Source organism: Hemiscyllium ocellatum, chromosome 7 (genome assembly GCF_020745735.1).
Source record: "Hemiscyllium ocellatum isolate sHemOce1 chromosome 7, sHemOce1.pat.X.cur, whole genome shotgun sequence".
Classification (NCBI taxonomy): Eukaryota; Metazoa; Chordata; class Chondrichthyes; order Orectolobiformes; family Hemiscylliidae; genus Hemiscyllium; species Hemiscyllium ocellatum.
Genome location: NC_083407.1, coordinates 101,261,772 through 101,279,451, shown reverse-complemented (window position 1 = coordinate 101,279,451; position 17,680 = coordinate 101,261,772). Strand labels below are relative to the sequence as shown.

The 17,680-nt window shown below is 42.5% G+C and overlaps 1 protein-coding gene across 1 annotated transcript in view; it reads right to left on the bottom strand.

Moving 5' to 3' along the window:
* Window positions 1-13,679, bottom strand: part of asb18 (ankyrin repeat and SOCS box containing 18) — a 33,656-nt gene extending 19,977 nt beyond the window's left edge. Inside the window, exon 1 of the mRNA XM_060828083.1 lies at window positions 13,371-13,679. Coding sequence (XP_060684066.1) covers window positions 13,371-13,624 — 254 coding nt within the window. The 5' untranslated portion in view covers window positions 13,625-13,679. The remainder of the gene's footprint in view (window positions 1-13,370) is intronic.
* Between the last annotated feature and the right edge of the window lie 4,001 nt (window positions 13,680-17,680).

The following is a 17,680-nucleotide window of genomic DNA, read 5'->3' as shown; positions in this document are numbered from 1 at the left end:
ACTCAGTGTCCAGGCTGCAATGTAGGAGCAGCACGCACTGAGATACAGTTCCAGAACACAGGAACAGGTTACTCCTCTGATACTGAAACATTCCATGATTACATTTGACAAGAGCATTCAGACTTGAGGTGATAAACGACAAGTAAATTTTACACAGCACAAATGCCGGTCAGCAACTCTCCAAAAGGAGGGAATCCATTAATCTCCCGTAACCGTTTCATGGCATTACCATTGCTGAATCCCCCACTATCGACACACAGAAGGCTAACATTGGCCATAGACTGGGGAAGGGCTTATGCTCGAAACGTCGAATTCCCTATTCCTGAGATGCTGCCTGACCTGCTGTGCTTTAACCAGCAACACATTTTCAGCTGTGATCTCCAGCATCTGCAGACCTCATTTTTTACTCATAGACTGAACTGGGCCTGCCATGTTGAATACTGAGGTTACTGAACTATGCCAGAGGCTGGGGATTCTGTAGTGCTAACTCACCTCCTAACTCCCAAAATCATTCTACCAGCTACAAAACACAAGTCTTATAATGGAATATTTGTCTGGACAAATGCAGCTGCAATAATAGACATGTAGGTAAATGCCATTCAGGACAAAGCAGCCCTTTTGTTTGGCACCCTGCATTACCAAAGACATTCCATCTCTTACAGTTGGCCCACAATGCAGGCAGTGTGCATCATATGTACAATGGACCACAGAAACTTGCAAGGAGTCTTTTCACAATCCCTTCCAAATCTGTGATCTGTCCCATCCCGTAGGATGGGGGAAGCTAATACATGGGAGTATCACCACCACTGAAAATACCCCTCTAAGCTGGCTTGGAACTATATCACCATCCCTTCACAGTTTCTGTGTCAATATCCTGGAACTGCTTCCCTGAATAGGTTGTGCATAGACCTACATCATAGGAAATTCAACTCACTGCCACCTTCTCATGGTCAGTGAGGGACTGGTAATAAGTGCTTATCCAGCCAACTCAGCAATGTCCGATGATTGGAAAACAAAAAGGCTGTACCTCTGGGACACTATACAGGGTATCAGATTAGGATACAATATCGGATAGGGTGCTCAGTTACAGTAGTGGCATGCAGCATTAGAGTAAAATAGGATATGGGACTGAGATACTACACAGGGATAAAGGTACCTGGATAGAATATCTGTATAAAATACTGGGATATAGTGCTATGATTCAATATTGGGATACAGTATTGGAATTCTGTATCGGGATGTAGGACAGGGAAAGACAACTTGGAACCAATGAACAGCATAGGATGATGCCAATCAGCCCATCATGAGTGTGCTAGCTGAATAAATTATTGTAATCCTATGCTCCAGTATCTTGTCTGGAGCCTTGCAAGTTCAGTGCTTCAGATGCAGCTCCAGGTTCCTATTAACAAGTTCAGGGTTTCCACCTCGACCACCAAACTGGGTAGAGAATTCCAGACACCCACTCCCTCCAGGTGGAAAAGGTCCTCCTCATATCCCCTCTCATCCTTCTACCAATCACATCAACTCTGTTCCCCGGTAACCGAGGGGAAATAGGAATTTCCTGTCCACTCTATCCTCGTTCCTCATATTTAATGTGCTGCAATTACATTAGCCCCTCAGCCTCCTCTGTTCTAAAGTGGAAATAAAAGTCCTGACCTTCCAATCTTTCCTCAAAGCTGCAATTTTCAAGCCCTGGCTATGTTCTTGTAATTCTCCTCTGTACATTCCCTTGAGCAATTCTGTCCTTACTGTAATGTGGCGACCAGAACCTTACACAAAATGCAACTGTTACCCAACCAGTGTCTGATACAGTTTCAGCACTACACCTCTGCTACTGTATTCAGTTCATCATGCAATGAAGGAAAGCATCTTATAGGCAGCTTTTTTATTACTGTATCTATCTGAAATGTACCTCCATGGACCTGTAAGCATGCACTACAAAGTGTCTCACTTCCTCTTCCCCTCTCAATACTCTCCATTTATTATGTATTCCCTTAATTTGTTTCCATCCCCAAATGCATAGACTTGCACTCCTCCAGCTTGAATTCCATTTGCCACATTATCACCCTCTCAACCAAACCTTTGACACCTTTCTACAGTTGACAGCCATTCTCATCGCTATCACTATATGACTAATTTTTGTGTTGTGCGCAAATTTCCAAATCACGCTTCTCATATTTAAATCTTAACTATTTTCTAATCAACTTGTTCAGAGATATAATTTCACACCTCTGGAACATTTGGAGTTTGAACCTAGGCCTCCTGGGTCAAAGATAGGGATATTACCACTGCACCACATACATACCACAGACAGCAGGGGATCCAACACGGAGCTCTGTGGAACAATACTGGAAATCACTTTGCTTGCAAAAGCATTGTTAAAAGGTCTCTGTTGCTGAGCCAGTTTTGGATCCAATTTGTCATATTTTCCCATATCCACTTCGCTTTAATTTTTTTGACCAGTCTTCCACATAAGACCTTGTCAAATACTTTCCTAAAATCCAGGTAGACAACATACACTACATTACTTCATCAATCTGCTCGATTCAATTCAGTCTGTAAGACTCAACCTCCCCCTAACAAATCCATGCTGACTATCCCTGATTAATCTGTGCCTTTTTAAGTAATTTATTCTATCTCTCAGTCTTGATTCTAATAATTTGCCCACCATCGAAGTCAGAATGACCAGTCTCTCATTATTGAGCCTATCCCTCACATCCTTTTTGAATAATGGTATAATGTTTCAGAACTCCAATCTCTGGTACCTGTCTGTTTTGAATGTGGTTTGCAAAATGATTTTCAGAGCAATCATTGTTCCCTCTTCAACTTAGACCATTAGACATAGGAGCAGAATTAGGCCATTCAATCCATTGAGTCTTCCCTTTTCTCTAAGGCCTTGGGTCCTAGTCTCTCCTACCAATGGAAACATCTCCCAACATCCACTCTGTCCAGGCCATTCAGTATACTGTAAGTTTCAATTAGATGCCCCCCCCTTCATCCTTCTAAACTCAGGAGTCCTCAAATATTTCTCATCTGTTAAGCTGTTCATTCCTGGGACCATTCTCGTGAATCCCCTCTGATCACGCGCCAGGGCCTTATAAACCTTATAAAGCCTCAGAAGTACATCCCTGCTTTTACATTCAAGTCTCTTGAAATAAATGTCATCATTGCATTTGCCTTTCTAACTACTGACTTAACTGGTAAGTTTATCTTGAGAGAATTCTGGACCAGAACTCCCAAGTCTCTTTGCAGTTCAGACTCCTGAATTTTCTCCCCATTTGGAAAATAGTCCATGGCTCTATTCTTCCTCCCAAAGTGCATGACCTCACACTTATCCACGTTGTACTCCATCTGTCAGTTCTTTGCCCACTCTCCTCACCTGTCCAAATCTTTCTGCAACCTCCTTGCCTCTTCAATGTTACCTGTCTCTCTACTTATCTTTGTATCATCTGCAAGCTCAGTCAGAATGCCCTCAGTTCCTTCATCTAGGTCATTAATGTATAAAGTGAAAAGTCCCAACACCGAGCCTTGCAGAACACCACTTGTCACGGGCTGAGAAGGACCCTTTTATCCCCACTCTCTGCTTTCTGTCAGACAGCCAATCATCCATCCATGCTAGCACCTTGTCTCTGACACTAATGGGTCCTTATCTTACTCAGTAACCTCCTGCGTGGCACCTTGTCAATGGTCTTCTTGAAGTCCAGGTAAATAACATCCATTGGCTCTCCTTGATCTAACCTGCTAGTTGCTTCCTCAAAGAATTCTAAGAGATTTGTCAGACAGGACTTCCCCTTGATGAAACCATGCTGACATTGCCCTATTTTACCATGCACTTCCAAGATTTTCAGAAATCTCATCTTTCACAATGAATTCCAGAATCTTATCTACGACCAAGGTTAGGCTAATTAGTCTGTAAATTTCCATATTCTGCCATACTCCTTTTTTAAACAGGAGTGTTACATTAGCTATTTTCCAGTCCTCTGGGACCCTCCCTGATTCTAGTGATTCCTGAAAGATTACCACTAATGCCTCCACTATCTCCATCTCTCTCGCTTACAACTATAGGGATCCGCACACAGTCGGGATCCTATGATCTTCTATGAACTCTGGTGTATAGTCCACCAGGTCCAGGTGATTTATCCACCTTCAGGCCAGTCAGTTTTTCTAGCACTTCCTCCTTGGTTATAGCCACCATACTTAGCTCTGCCTCTTCACTCTCTAAAATCTTTGGGAAATTACTCGTGTCTTCCACTGTGAAGACTAACGCAAAGTAATTATTCATTTCCTTGTTCCCCACTACTATCTCTCCTGTGACTTCTTTTAACAGCTGAGGATATAATTCATCCAGCCCTTGTGGTTCAAGAAGATCAATCCTTTCAGGACTCTCTTTTTATTGTGTTTATTTTATCTAATACTGTATTTAGTAAAGTATTTGTCTGGTATATTCACTCTTCCTCTTTAACTAAAAGGTTTCTATCAGCCCTCTGTGAAGACAAGGCAAAGTTGCCATGAGGAACCATATATATTTCTGATAGTCCCTACCCCTTCCTTCATCATCCTCTTGCTCTAATGTACTGATAAAATATCTCCAGAGTCTCCTCAATTTTACTGGTCAACATTTTTTCATATCTTCTTCTTGTTTTCCAAAGTTCCTTTCTTAACTTTACGCTATATTGTCTTGACCCTAAGCCGCCAAAGCATTGTTTATTTTGAGATTGACTTAAGCTCTATTTTTCTGCTTTATCTCAACTCATATGTTTCTGAATAGGAGGCCACCTGGGATTTCTAGATTTGACAGTGTCATCCATGGTTTTTTTTGTGGGATCATGTTTACACTGTGTGATTAGCTGATGATTTTCCTTTAGGTAGTTATAACAACTTCACTTGAATCACATTTCTCAGCTTTGTAAAGTTGACCTTCACTCAATTTACAATTTTTGCCCCAGTCTATCTTGGTGCCTTAACATAATGATGCTAAACATAACTATTATGATCACTGTCTCCAAACGGGTCACCCACTGCTACTTCATTCACCTGCTCAGCTTCATTTCCTAAGGCCAAATCTAAATTGTCCCCTTTCTCATTAAGCTTGGAACGGGTGGTTGAAAAGTTCTCTTGAAATCAATCCAAAAATATTGTGCCTTCTGTGTCTTTCATGCTGTTTGCATTTCAACTGATATTTGGTAGTTGAAGTCCATAACTACTGGAGTCATAGAATTATAGAATTATATAGCATGGAATCAGACCCTTCAGTCCAACTCGGCCATGCTGACCTGATATCCTACATTAATCTAGTCCCATTTGCCAGCATTTGGCTTATATCCCTCGAAACCCTTCCTAATCATGTACCCATCTAGATGCCTTTTAAATGTTGTAATTGTACCAGCCTCCACCACTTCCTCTAGCACCACCCTCTGTGTGAAAAAGTTGCCCCATATGTCTCTTTTAAGTCTTTCCCCTCTCACCTTAAACCTCTGCCCTCTAATTTTGCTCAAATACGAGTTCACTTCTCTGTCTTTTTGCTAATTTTTTGGGGAGGGGGCCCAATAGAACATACCCAACAGTTACTGCTCCTTTTCTATTCCTGTCCCCCCTTTCAAATACTTAATTGCTATATCATCTCTCCTCACAAGCATAATTGGAACTTTAACCAATAATGCTATGCCACATCTTTTTTTAATCCCTTCTCTATTCCACTCGAAAGCCGGAGATGTTAAGCTGCTATCCTTGCCATCTTTAAACCGAATTTCCATGATACCACAGGGATGCAGGACTGAATACTTCAAGGATATTGTGCTTGAATACAATACAAAGATATAGGATGGATTCCTGATGAAGGGCTTATGCTCGAAATGTTGAATTCCCTATTCCTGAGATGCTGCCTGGCCTGCTGTGCTTTGACCAGCAACACATTTTCAGCTATTGGAACACCATACTGGATATGGTACTGTTGCTGTGCTGGGACGCAGTACTGGGAATTTTATTTTTTACTAGGATTCTGTACTGAGACATAGTTCTGGGATTCATTCTACGACAAGGTACCAGGATACAGGGCTGGGATTCTATACTGAGGCACAGTACCGCACTACAGTACTGGGATTCTGTACTGGAATTTGGTGCGGGGATTGTTACAGTCAGAAATTGTGGAAATTATAATTGGGAACAAAGAAATGGCAGCAGAATTGAACACATACATTGGTTCTGTCCACACAAAAAAGGGAACCTCCCAGTAAGTTGGGGAATCAATGATGTAGTGAGAGAGTGGAATTGAAGAAATGCAATTTTAGTAAGAAAATATGCTGGAGAAACCAATGGATATAAAGGCTAACAAATATTCAGTGCCTGATAATCTCCACTTCAGCATATTGAAGGAAGTGGTGAACTCAACTATGCATAACATATATAAATGGCTTGGACCAAGTTTGCTGATGACATAAAATTGGGCAAGTTTGTGACAAGGATGCAAGGAAGTTTCAAGGTGATTTGGGCAAGTTGGGTGACTGGCCAAACACATGACAGATGCAGTACCACACGGCTAAATGTGAACATTTTCAACCACTCGACTTTCTAGCTGCAAACCAAGAGACTTAAATTTGTTCCGGGGCAGTATCTGCCCAGGCTGAACTTCTGTAGTGCCTCTTTACCATCTTACATTTAATTAATTTCTCTGTATGGAGCTCTGCTTCTTGCTGGTGATTCCAACTGACCATTCCTGATGAGTGAGATGATGATCCAGCTTAATCCCTAGGACCGGAGAAATTCTGGTCCCTTTTGTGTCCTTTTATGGATAAGCCATTACAGTGGACATTATATTCTTACAAATATCCATGTAAAATACCTCTTGTTGAACAGTCTTTTGTTAAAATCAGATTGAGTTGTATTTTTGTTTGAGTTCCCTATCCATCAGAAATTTTGTTCTAATTGTAGAATTGGCTAGTCTTAAAAATACCTTGCTTTAGAAATCCAATGTCAGAATTCTCCAGTGAAGAGTCATCGAATCTGTTTCTCTCTCCACAGATCCTGCCAAACCTGTTGAGTTTCTCCAGCACCGTCTGCTTTGCTATTTCTTAAAGGGGAGGGTTGTTCTGAGCCTAGATATCAGAGGAAGACCTCTGATTGAAGAAATGACTAAGGAGAGGATGAGAGTATAGTTATTGAATTAGCTTTATTGTTACATGTACTCGAATGAGTGCAGTGAAAGGTTTATAAGTCGCCATTTTAGGTACAAAGTGCCTGGGTACAACTAAAGAGCAAATTACTGCACATGCTGGAATCTGTACTGATAATAACAAATGCTGGAGGTTACAGCGGGTCAGGCAGCATCCATGGAGATAGAGCAAGCTAACGTTTTGAGTTTAGATAATTCTTCGCCAGAGCTGAGCATCGCAGCTCTGATGGAGAGTCATCCCGACTCGAAATGTTAGCTTGCTCTCTCTCCATGAATGCTGCCTGACCCGCTGTGATCTCCAGCATTTGCTGCCTAAGTACAGCTTCTTCAGTAAGATTACAGCCATGCATCGTGTAACCATAGGTCAGAAAAACAAGAAGCAAAGCTAAAATGAAATCACAGTCTCTTTCCAAGGGATTTCTGCAGTAGACCCCAGCACAGGGGGCTTCCATGTGGTCCTGACTGCTGGCCACTGCACACTCCACACTGGGTTACTGCTGCTGCCATGCACGGGGAGACATTGCAGTGTGAGTGATTGCTAGGTGCTCTGCGCTCAGGACATGACTGCAATGCCGGAAGTAATTCAACAATCTTGCCAGAGTCCTTAAGGGAGGACAGCTGCAGTTTATTCTTTGCTCATTTAAATTGCAACACTCCCAATATTTTCACTTCGCTCAGCTACAATCAGTGCTGTCTTCTCCTTTTCTGCAATCTTGCACAACCCTTGATCATGTCTCACAGTCACAATCAGGTGTTCTGTTACTTATTTTACACCTTTGATTTTCCAGTGTAGACACTCGTCTTTTGCACTCAGGAGCAGAGTTTTCTGCATCCAAGTTCATGAGATTCAGAGCATATGGATGAAGTTTCCCGCCTGACCTCTACAACACAAAGCACACCCTCAGCTCTTGGGACATCCAGACTGGAGTGTGACCACTGCTGTTTGGTGGTTTGGTGGAGGGTGAGAGGGAAGATTGAGCTGGTCAAGTTTGACTCAAAGGGCCCGAAGGCAATGAACTCTTACTCTAGCCTCAACCAAAACACTGCAATGTACTTCCAAAGCATAGAACCGTACAGCCTCTACACTTGTGGAGCTGTGAAAATCTACAGGCACTTACATCTCATTCCGACCTTATTAGGTGTCATCGAACTTGGAATGAGTAGCTGGGTCACAAGCTCTCACTTTGAGCTGTGCTATCAATCATATGTCTGTGTATTTTATTTCCATGCAAGCCATTCCCAGGTTCCCTCAATCCGTCTGGCAGCAAGGTTTGAATGTATTTGCAGCCCCGTGATGCCAGTGTTGTAAGTGGCTGAAAATAGAACATTAGGTACGTGAGTTTTTGACAAGTTTATTTCTGCCAATTTCTGACCCTGAATAAAGGAACGGTAAGACAAGCAGAGAACCCTTGGCTAGAAGTTAAACCAGTGTCACTGCTATAGGGAGCTTCAACCAGGACCTGCATTGAGCTGCTAACAAATATTCTGCATTATTCCAGGATAAGTTGGGCATGAACAGTGGGCAGTTCAGTGGGTCATTCACCCTGACTGCCTGCTTTTTTTTTCATGGCTATGGTTATTTATTTATTTGATTTACTCAAAGGACTATAAACGATCTTACTTTTAAAACAATATAATTCCCTGGATATGTGCATTGGCAGCAAGGCTGACGTTTATTAGCCATCACTAATTGCCCTGAGGATGTGACTTGACCCTTTTCATCACCTGCTGCAGCCCTTATTATGCTTGTGCAGTGGAAATTGATTCCTTTACACCTATGATTTCAGTGTTCTGGTTACTGTTTTCCCCCCAAAATGGCGCCCTAATTGTACTCTTACCTTTCCAATGGGAGGCACACCTGACACCATTTTGGTAAGTGTGCCCAGAAGATTGTGGACGAGGCAAATGGTATTGTTTATCAGTGTGCAACACTGTTATAGTGTCAATTCTTTCTCTTAGTCTCCTGCAGCTCAACACGCATACAGCTCCTTCCCCAGCTAACAACTGGTTTGTACTCTCTCCAACTACTGCAACTCCCCACCTCCCCCTCTCACCAATCTGATTGGATAACAGATTACCCAGCTGCCATGAGAGCCTGGAAATGTTGTGCACACCATTGTCCAGGACCAGTGAAGGAGGTACACTGAACAGGGTGCAGTACCCCCTGCCTCTGAATCAGAGGCTCTGGCATTGGGACCCACTCCTGGACTGGCTGACCATGGAAGCTGTGACCATAGCACGGAAAAACCAAGGGAGCATCAGCCTGCAAATCCTTCCAACACAAACCAATGGCAGGCAGCAAGAGCAGGTGAGATACGTTGTCAGCCACATGATGGTAAGATGATACTATCACCGTCTGTAGCACTGGGCTACATCATGCAGGTAAGACCACAGCAGCTTGGATTCCCTGAGTGAGCTGTAACATGTTACTGATAGCAGCAGACAACTTGCATGACTTCAGCTGAGTGCTGTGCCAAGTTGGTTCTGGACTTGCTTCTCCAACATGGCCTGGGCACGTGAACATCTGAATCTGAGGGCAGAACCCCTCAAGCCTGCACCACCATTCATGCTGAGCTCATGGCAGACTGAAACTGCAAATTCGCAATCCCACCTACCTTCTAACTACCGCTGCCGCACTCTGCTTTCATCACTTTCTCAGGAAAACGGTTCTAAAGACATATGACCCTCTGAGAATATAGCAACAAAAGAAATAGGAGCATGAGGAGACCATTTGATCCTTCAAGCCTGTCCAGCCATGCAGCATGCTGATCTGTCCCAGGCCTCAACTCCTTATCAGAACCCTTAGCTCCCCATTATTTCAACAACCTCTCAACCTACCTACTTCCAACCATGTGGCCTCCATGACTCTCTGGTGTAGAGATTTCCAGGCATCTGGGAAATGAAATTCCTTTGTATCTCAGTGTTAAATGAATGCCCCCTGAGTCTGAAACTATGTCCCCTAATCCGAGATTCTCTCTCTGGCCTCAAGGTCTTCTCAATGTCTACCCTTTATAGCTCCTTCAGAACGTTTCAATAACATTATCCCTTATCCTTGTATACTCTAATCTGTTCAGCTGTATACTCAATGAGTCAACCTATTCATCCCAGCAACCAGCCAAGCGAGTCTCTTTTGAACTGTATCCAATGCCAAGGCATCCTTTCTTAAATATAGGGATTGAAACTACACACAGCACTCCAGGTGCAGCCTCACCATCATCTTGGACAGTGGGAACAAGTCTTTACCATTTTCAAACTCCAATACCCAATCAATAAAGACCACAATTCCACTTTGTCAACTTAATTCCCGATGTACCTGTGTTCTAAAATTTGTGTTTCATTCACAACACCCAAATTCCCCTATGCTGCATTTTTCTGGAATCTCTCGCTCTTTCTGGTTTGATAATAGTCTGCCACTTGATTATTCATTGTACATCCATTGTTTCCAACATTGCACCATTTAGAAAATATCTTCTTTCAAATCCTTTTTAGTTGCAAAACAGATTACATTAAATTTCAATCTATTGAAATCGTTTTGCCACACTTTTGCTCATTCAGTTAATTTATTAAGACCTCTGCAATTTTAAATTTCCATCTACACTACTCACAATGGCTCCCAGCTTTGTGTCACTGGTAAACTTGTACATCTTTCTTTCCCATCATCTCCATCACTAATAATCCAGTGAATAGTTTCAATCTCAATGTAAATGCTCACAGGCCACCATTAATCACTTTCTATCATAGACATGTACAGCACAGAAACAGAACCTTTGATCCAACTCATCCATTCCAACCAGATATCCTAAACTGATCTAGTCCCATTTGCCAGCACCTGGCCCACATCCCTCTCAACCCTTCCTATTCAAATACCCATCCAGATGCCTTTTAAATGTTGTAATTGTACCATCCTCTACACTTCCTCTGACTGTTCATTCAATACACATAACATCCTCTGCATGAAAAAGTTGCCCTTCAGACCCCTTTTTTAAATCGTTCCCCTTTCACCTCAAATCTATACTCTCTAGTTTTGGACTCTCCCAGCCTGGGAAAAAAGACCTTGAATATTCACCCTATCCATGTCCATCATGATTGTATCTATGAGGTCTATGAGCTCACTCCTCAGCCTCTGACACTTCAGAGAAAATAGCCCCAGCCTAGCCAGCCTCTCCCTATAGCTCCCTACACCTCCATTCCCTGCAACATCCTTGTAAATCTTTTCTGAACTCTTTCAAATTTAACATCTTTCTTATAGCAGGGAGATCAGAATTGAATGCTGAATTTTAAAAGTGGCCTCACCAATGTCCTGTACAGCCGCAACATGACATCCTAACCCCTTTACTCAATGTTCTAACCAATGAAGGCGAAAATGCCAAATGCCTTCTTCACCACCCTGTCTACCTGTAATTCCACCTTCAAGGTGAACCTGCCCCCATGTCTCTTTGTTCAGCAACACTCCCCAAAACCTTACCATTAAGTGTATAAGTCCTGCCTTGATTTGCCATTCTAAAATGCATCAACTCACATTTACGTAAATTAAACTCCATCTGCCACTCCTTGGCCCATTGTTCTCTGAGATAACCTTCTTCATTGTCCACTACACCAACAATATTGGTGTCTTCTACAAACTTACTAACCATTCCTCCGATATTCACATCCAAATCATTTTATAGAATCGTAAAATCTCTACAATGTGGAAGCAGGCCTTTTGGCCCATTGAGTCCATACCGACCCTCCAAAGAGCAACCTACCCAAACCCACCCCACTACCGTATCCTTGTAACCTTGCATTTCTCATGGCTAACCCACCTAGCCTGCGCATCCCTGGGCACAATGGCCAATTTAGCATGGCCAATTCACCTACCTTACACATCTTTGGACTGTGAGAGGAAACCGGAGCACCCGGAGGAAACCCACACAGACACAGGGAGAATGTGCAAACTCCACACAGACGATCACCCGAGGCTGGAATCAAACCTGGATCCCTGGACCTGTGAGGCAGCAGTGCTAACCACTGAACCACTGTGCCACCATCATTTATATAATTGAAAAAAGCAGTGCACCCAGCATTGCTCACTGAAAGTCAATATAGGCAACATCTATAGACATTCCACTGGCATTGCTTACAGCCAAGTTGGGAGGCTGGTTCTGACAGCATTTGAATAGGCCTGTCTCATGGTAACAAAGGAACAGTCAAGGTCTTGAGAAGAAGATGAGTCTTGGTCATCTTGCTTAGCTACCTTTTTCAGCATATAATATCCTCAAATGGGGGCCCTTGGATTCTCTTTTGGGGGCTTCTCAGTAATTTGGGGTGGTGAGGGTTATCATTTGTGCCTTGTGTACTGTGTCCCAGTGAATTGACTGGGAAGCCATTCCCAGCTCATGTTTGTAAATCATTTTTTTTCTTGATTTACGAAAGTGACCTGCATTTATGTAGCACCTTTAACATAGTAAAATGTCCTCCGAGCTACATAGCAAGGACATGATCTAGGCAAACACTATGCCAAGTCACAAGTAAAGATATCAGGGAAATGAAGAAAGCCTTGCTCAAAAAACAGTGGGGAGCATCTTTAAGGTGGAGAGATTCCAATGCTGTTCTGTCTGACCTATATTTATCAGCGACACGCATATATAAAAGTTGGACATTTCAGCAATACTATATCAGTGAACAAGTCAAGGATGATTTAGATAAATGGCGAGATTAACAGTTTGGGAGTAATTTGGTGTCAGCCATGACTGACTGATGACATTTGTACTTCCAAGTCAAAGGTTGTAGGTTCTAATCCCACTTCAGAAACCTGAGAACATCATTTAGTCTGAAACTCTAGTGCATTCCTGAGGGAATGCAGCATTGTTGGAAGTGCTGTCCTTTGGGTTCTTGCAAAGAACCACAGAGCATTATTTCCGAGTCAACCCGAGATGTTTTCCCTGGTTCCCTTTATATCTCAACCAACATAAAGTCGATGAGATGGTCATAATCAGCTTGCATTGTGGGGGAGTTGCAAATTTGAAGTTGCATATCCCTCTGTACCACAGTGACTACACTTCATTGTCGATGAAGTGCTTTGGATGTCTCGTATTGGGTGCTATAGGAATTCCAAGTCTTTCAATCAAACAAACAGGCAAAATAGCTGAAGGGAAACAGGAAGCAGTTCAAATTCATTAAAAACGGTAAAATCTAACATTCCTGAGACACAAATGAACTGTACAACTGCTGACCGAGCAAAATGAGAGGGTCCAGTTGGGCAGATGGATCCTTCATCCAGTCATCATTGGAAAGTTCGATGATGGCATCCACGCATTTAACATAATGCTGAAGGAGGTGGCTCACCCGTTCCTGGTCCTGCTGATCAAGGGCGCACTTTAGATCCTGAACAAATTTCGATCCAACAGGGTGGTCGGGAATGGAGCCAGGCCCCAATTGTATCTGGCATCTTTCTCTCTGCTTGCTCTTGTCAGCCATCGGAGGGACGGGCACAGCAAATTGCTGGGATTAGCTTCTGAAAACTGAAGCTGTTCTGTGATGTGGAATGTGCAGCTCAAATTATAGAAAAGTGCCACACATTGCCTCCAGGAAGCTGACTGCTTTGTGCACAGCTTTTCATTCCTCTGCAAAGACCTTTCTGTTAGTGACCGAGTTGCTCTGAGCTTGTGGTTATTTCTGCTCTGATACAGTGGTTTCTTTGGGGTTGTTCTGTATAAGAATATTGGAAAACGATATCACTTTGGAACCATCTGACTGGGCTATATTTTTATCTCTGGTAATTAAAGCCAGCCAAACATTCACTTCCCTAACTTGTACCAAGTCCTGTTCACTCATCAACACTGTGCACAACGAACGACATTGACTGCTGTTCCAGCAAAGCCTCATTTTTCCAATTCTCATTCTCATTTTCAAACTGCTCCATGGCTTCACCTAACCCCTGCTTATGTCAAATACTTCAATCCCCACACTCTCCAAAGTATCTGCATTTCCACAACTCTGGCCTTTTCCACATTCCCAAGATTTTTCCTACTCAGTCTCACTGCTGTGCATAAATGCAAGTGTTATACCTTTTTAAAGGATGAATCTCAGGGTCACAGACAGGTACAGCCCGGGAGAATAATCCTCCAAGTAATAGAAGAAAGGGTTGTGAGATTTGTTTATAAAGCCTACAAAACTTTATCAATTTTTAAGGGGGAGGTAATGACTTTGTGGTATTATTACTGGACTGTTAATCCAGAGACCCAGGTAATGTTCTGGGGACCTAGGTTCAAATCCTGCCACAGCAGGTGGTGCAGTTTGGAATCTGGAATAAAGAGTCTAATGATGACCACAATACCATTGTCAATTGCTTGGGAAAAACCCATCTGGTCACTAATGTCCCTCAGGGAAGGAAAATGCCATTCTTACCTGGTCTGGCCAACCTGTAATGCCAGAGGAACAACAGGGCTACAAAGATGAGGTTGGGTCTTTTTTTTAAGATTCCCTACAGTGTGGAAACAGGCCCTTTGGCCCAACAAGTCCACACCAACCCTCCGAAGAGTAACCCACCCAGACCCATTTCCCCTCTGACTAACACACCTAACCTATGGGCAATTTAGCATGGCTAATTCACCTGACCTGCATATCTTTGGACTGTGGGAGGAAACCAGAGGAAACCCACGCAGACAGGGGGAGAATGTGCAAACTCCACACAGACAGTTGCCGATGCTGGAAGCGAACCTGGGACCCTGGTGCTGTGAGGCAGCAGTGCTAACCACTGAGCCACCATGCCATCCCTGGGTGGGCTGCTCTTCAGAACTTGATGGGCTGATGGCCTGCTCTCTCACTGCAGGGATTCGGTGATTGCAGTCATATACATTGATTCAAAAATCCTCCCTGGCTTGTGACCCAAGCACAGACATGAAACTGTCTAATGATCCTTTTCGATCTTTTTTCCTGTAACATTCTGGACATTTGAAGCTTAAATCCTCCCTGAACCTTATCAACAAATACACTTGAGAAAGTACAGCACACCCAATCACTCCCCTCTGAACCCACTGTCGCTCAGCAACTGCACTTGTCAGATTTTTAGGGTTCGTGACCACAATTACCTAAAGAATAGGCAGTCAACCAATTGGGGTAAATTTGCAGATAGTTTATTAAGTTTTTTCAAGAAGCTGCATTTTCGATATAATACGTTAGCTAATTAGGCAAAGAAGAGTGTACAAGATGTGACAACTGAGGAAGGTTCACAAATACCAGAGGACAAACAAGCTGTTGTCACTGAGTGTGCCAATCTCATTAAAGTTATAAAGGCAGCTTCCTGCTCTTTAGTCCAAGTGTTTTGGAACTCCTCCTTGGATCTGCCCTAATCGCTTCTTCTCTCCCCTCTACATGAAGAACACAGAACAAAAAAAAAGAACAGCAGGTTCTAGGTACTAATATCCTGGTGGGAGATTTGCTAGTTCTATTTTGGGAGCCTGTAAACGGTTAGAGAGGGGGCTATGTCAGTAACAGTGAAAATATAAAGAAAGACGAGGTGGTTCCGAATCAGAAAAGAGCAAGTTAATTAGAAATGACATACACGAGCAAATTAGAGAACAAAGTAATTGTGATGAATTAAACTACATTTATTTCAATGCAAAGGAGTTTTGCAGGAAAGGCTGATGAGCTCAGGGCATGTATGGGAACGTGGGACTCTGACATCATAGTTTTTACAGAAACTTGGCTGAGGGAAGAACAGGAATTGAAGTTCACTGTTCTGGGTTTTTTATGTTCTAGGAAGAATAGAAAGAGAGACAAGGAAGGAGGGGGAGTGGCATTTTTGATCAAGGAGAACATTACTATTGTAATTAGAGAAGATATTTCTGAGGCATCATTTAGTAAAAATATATGGGTTGAAATTAGAAATGAGAAAGGGATGATCACCTTGATGGGATGATATTATAGACTTCCCAGTGGTCAGAGGGAAATTGAGAAGCAAATATGTAAGAAAAATAAGGTATGGGATTTTAATTTCCCAAATATTGACTGGGATTGCCACAGTTTTAAAGGTCTGGATGGTGAAGAATTTTCTTGATCAATATGTAAATGTTCCTTCTGGAGAAGAAGCAAAACTTAACCTTCTCTTATGAAATAAGGCAGGGCAAGTGACATAATATTAGTTGGAGAACACTTTAGGATTAGTGATCATGCCACATAGGTGGCATGGTGGCTCAGTGGTTAGCACTGCTGCCTCACCCTGCCAGGGACCCAGGTTCAAATCTGGCCTTGGGTAACTGTGTGTGTGGAGTTCCCACATTCTCCCTGTGTTTGCATGGGTTTCCTCTGGGTGCTCTAGTTTCCTCCCACAATCCCAAGCTGTGTGGATTAGGTGAATTGCACATTGTGTTAGGTGCATTAGTCAGGGGTAAATATAGGGGAATTGATCTGGGTGGGTTACTCTTCAGAGAGTTGGTGTGTGGACTTGTTGGGCCAAAGGGCAAATTCCAAAACTGTAGGTAATCTAATATTATTAGTTTTAAAACAGTTATGGAAAAGGATAAGTCTTCCATAAAAGTTAAAGGTCTTAATTGGAATACAACAAATTCTAAGGGCATGAAGCAAGAACTTTCAAAATTTGATTGAAGTAGACTGGTCATTGATAAAGGGACAACTGACAGGTGGGAGGCTTTCAAAAGTGTGATAACAGGAGTTCAGAAGCATTATGTTCCTGTTGGATTGAAAGGCAAGCCCAATAATAATAGGGAACAATGGATGAATAAAGATATTGAAAATCCAGTCAAGAATAAAAAGAACCATACATTAGATACAGACAATTGGGTTCAAATGAATGTCTTGAAGAGTATAAAAACATGTAAGGACATTCTTAAAAAGGAAATCAGGAAGACAAAGAAGGTACATGAGGTAGCTTTGGCAATTGAGATTACGGATAATCCAATAAGTTTCGACAAATACACTAGGAGTAAGAGAACAACCAGAGACAGAGTCTGACCCCTTAAAGATCAACAAGGCCATCTTTGCGTTGTACCTCAGGAGATGGAAGAGATTTTAAATGAATATTTCACATCAGATTTTACTGTTGAGAAAGAAATGGAGGCTAGTGAACTCGGGGAAGTTAATATTGATGTTTTGAAATTAGTTCACATTACAGAGGTGGAAATGCTAGAGGTTTTAGAAAGCCTCCCACTTGTCAGTTGTTCCAGGATAAATCTCCAGGACCTGATCCGGTGTATCCCAAGATGTTGTGGGAAGTTAGGGAGGAAATTGCAGGGTGCCTAGCAGAGGTATTTGTTTCATCTATAAACACAGGTGAATTACTGGAGGACTGGAGAGTGGCTAATATTCTGCCATTGTTTAAGAAAGACTGTAAGGAGAAGCCTCAAAATTATAGATGTGTGAGTCTGACACCAGTGGTGGATAAGTTGTTGGAGGTGATTCAGAAAGATATGACCTACATGTATTTGGAGAAGCAAGATGAGCTTGTCAATTGGATACAAAATTCGCTTTATGGTAGGAAACAGAAGTTGGTGGTGGAGAGGTGTTTTTTAGACT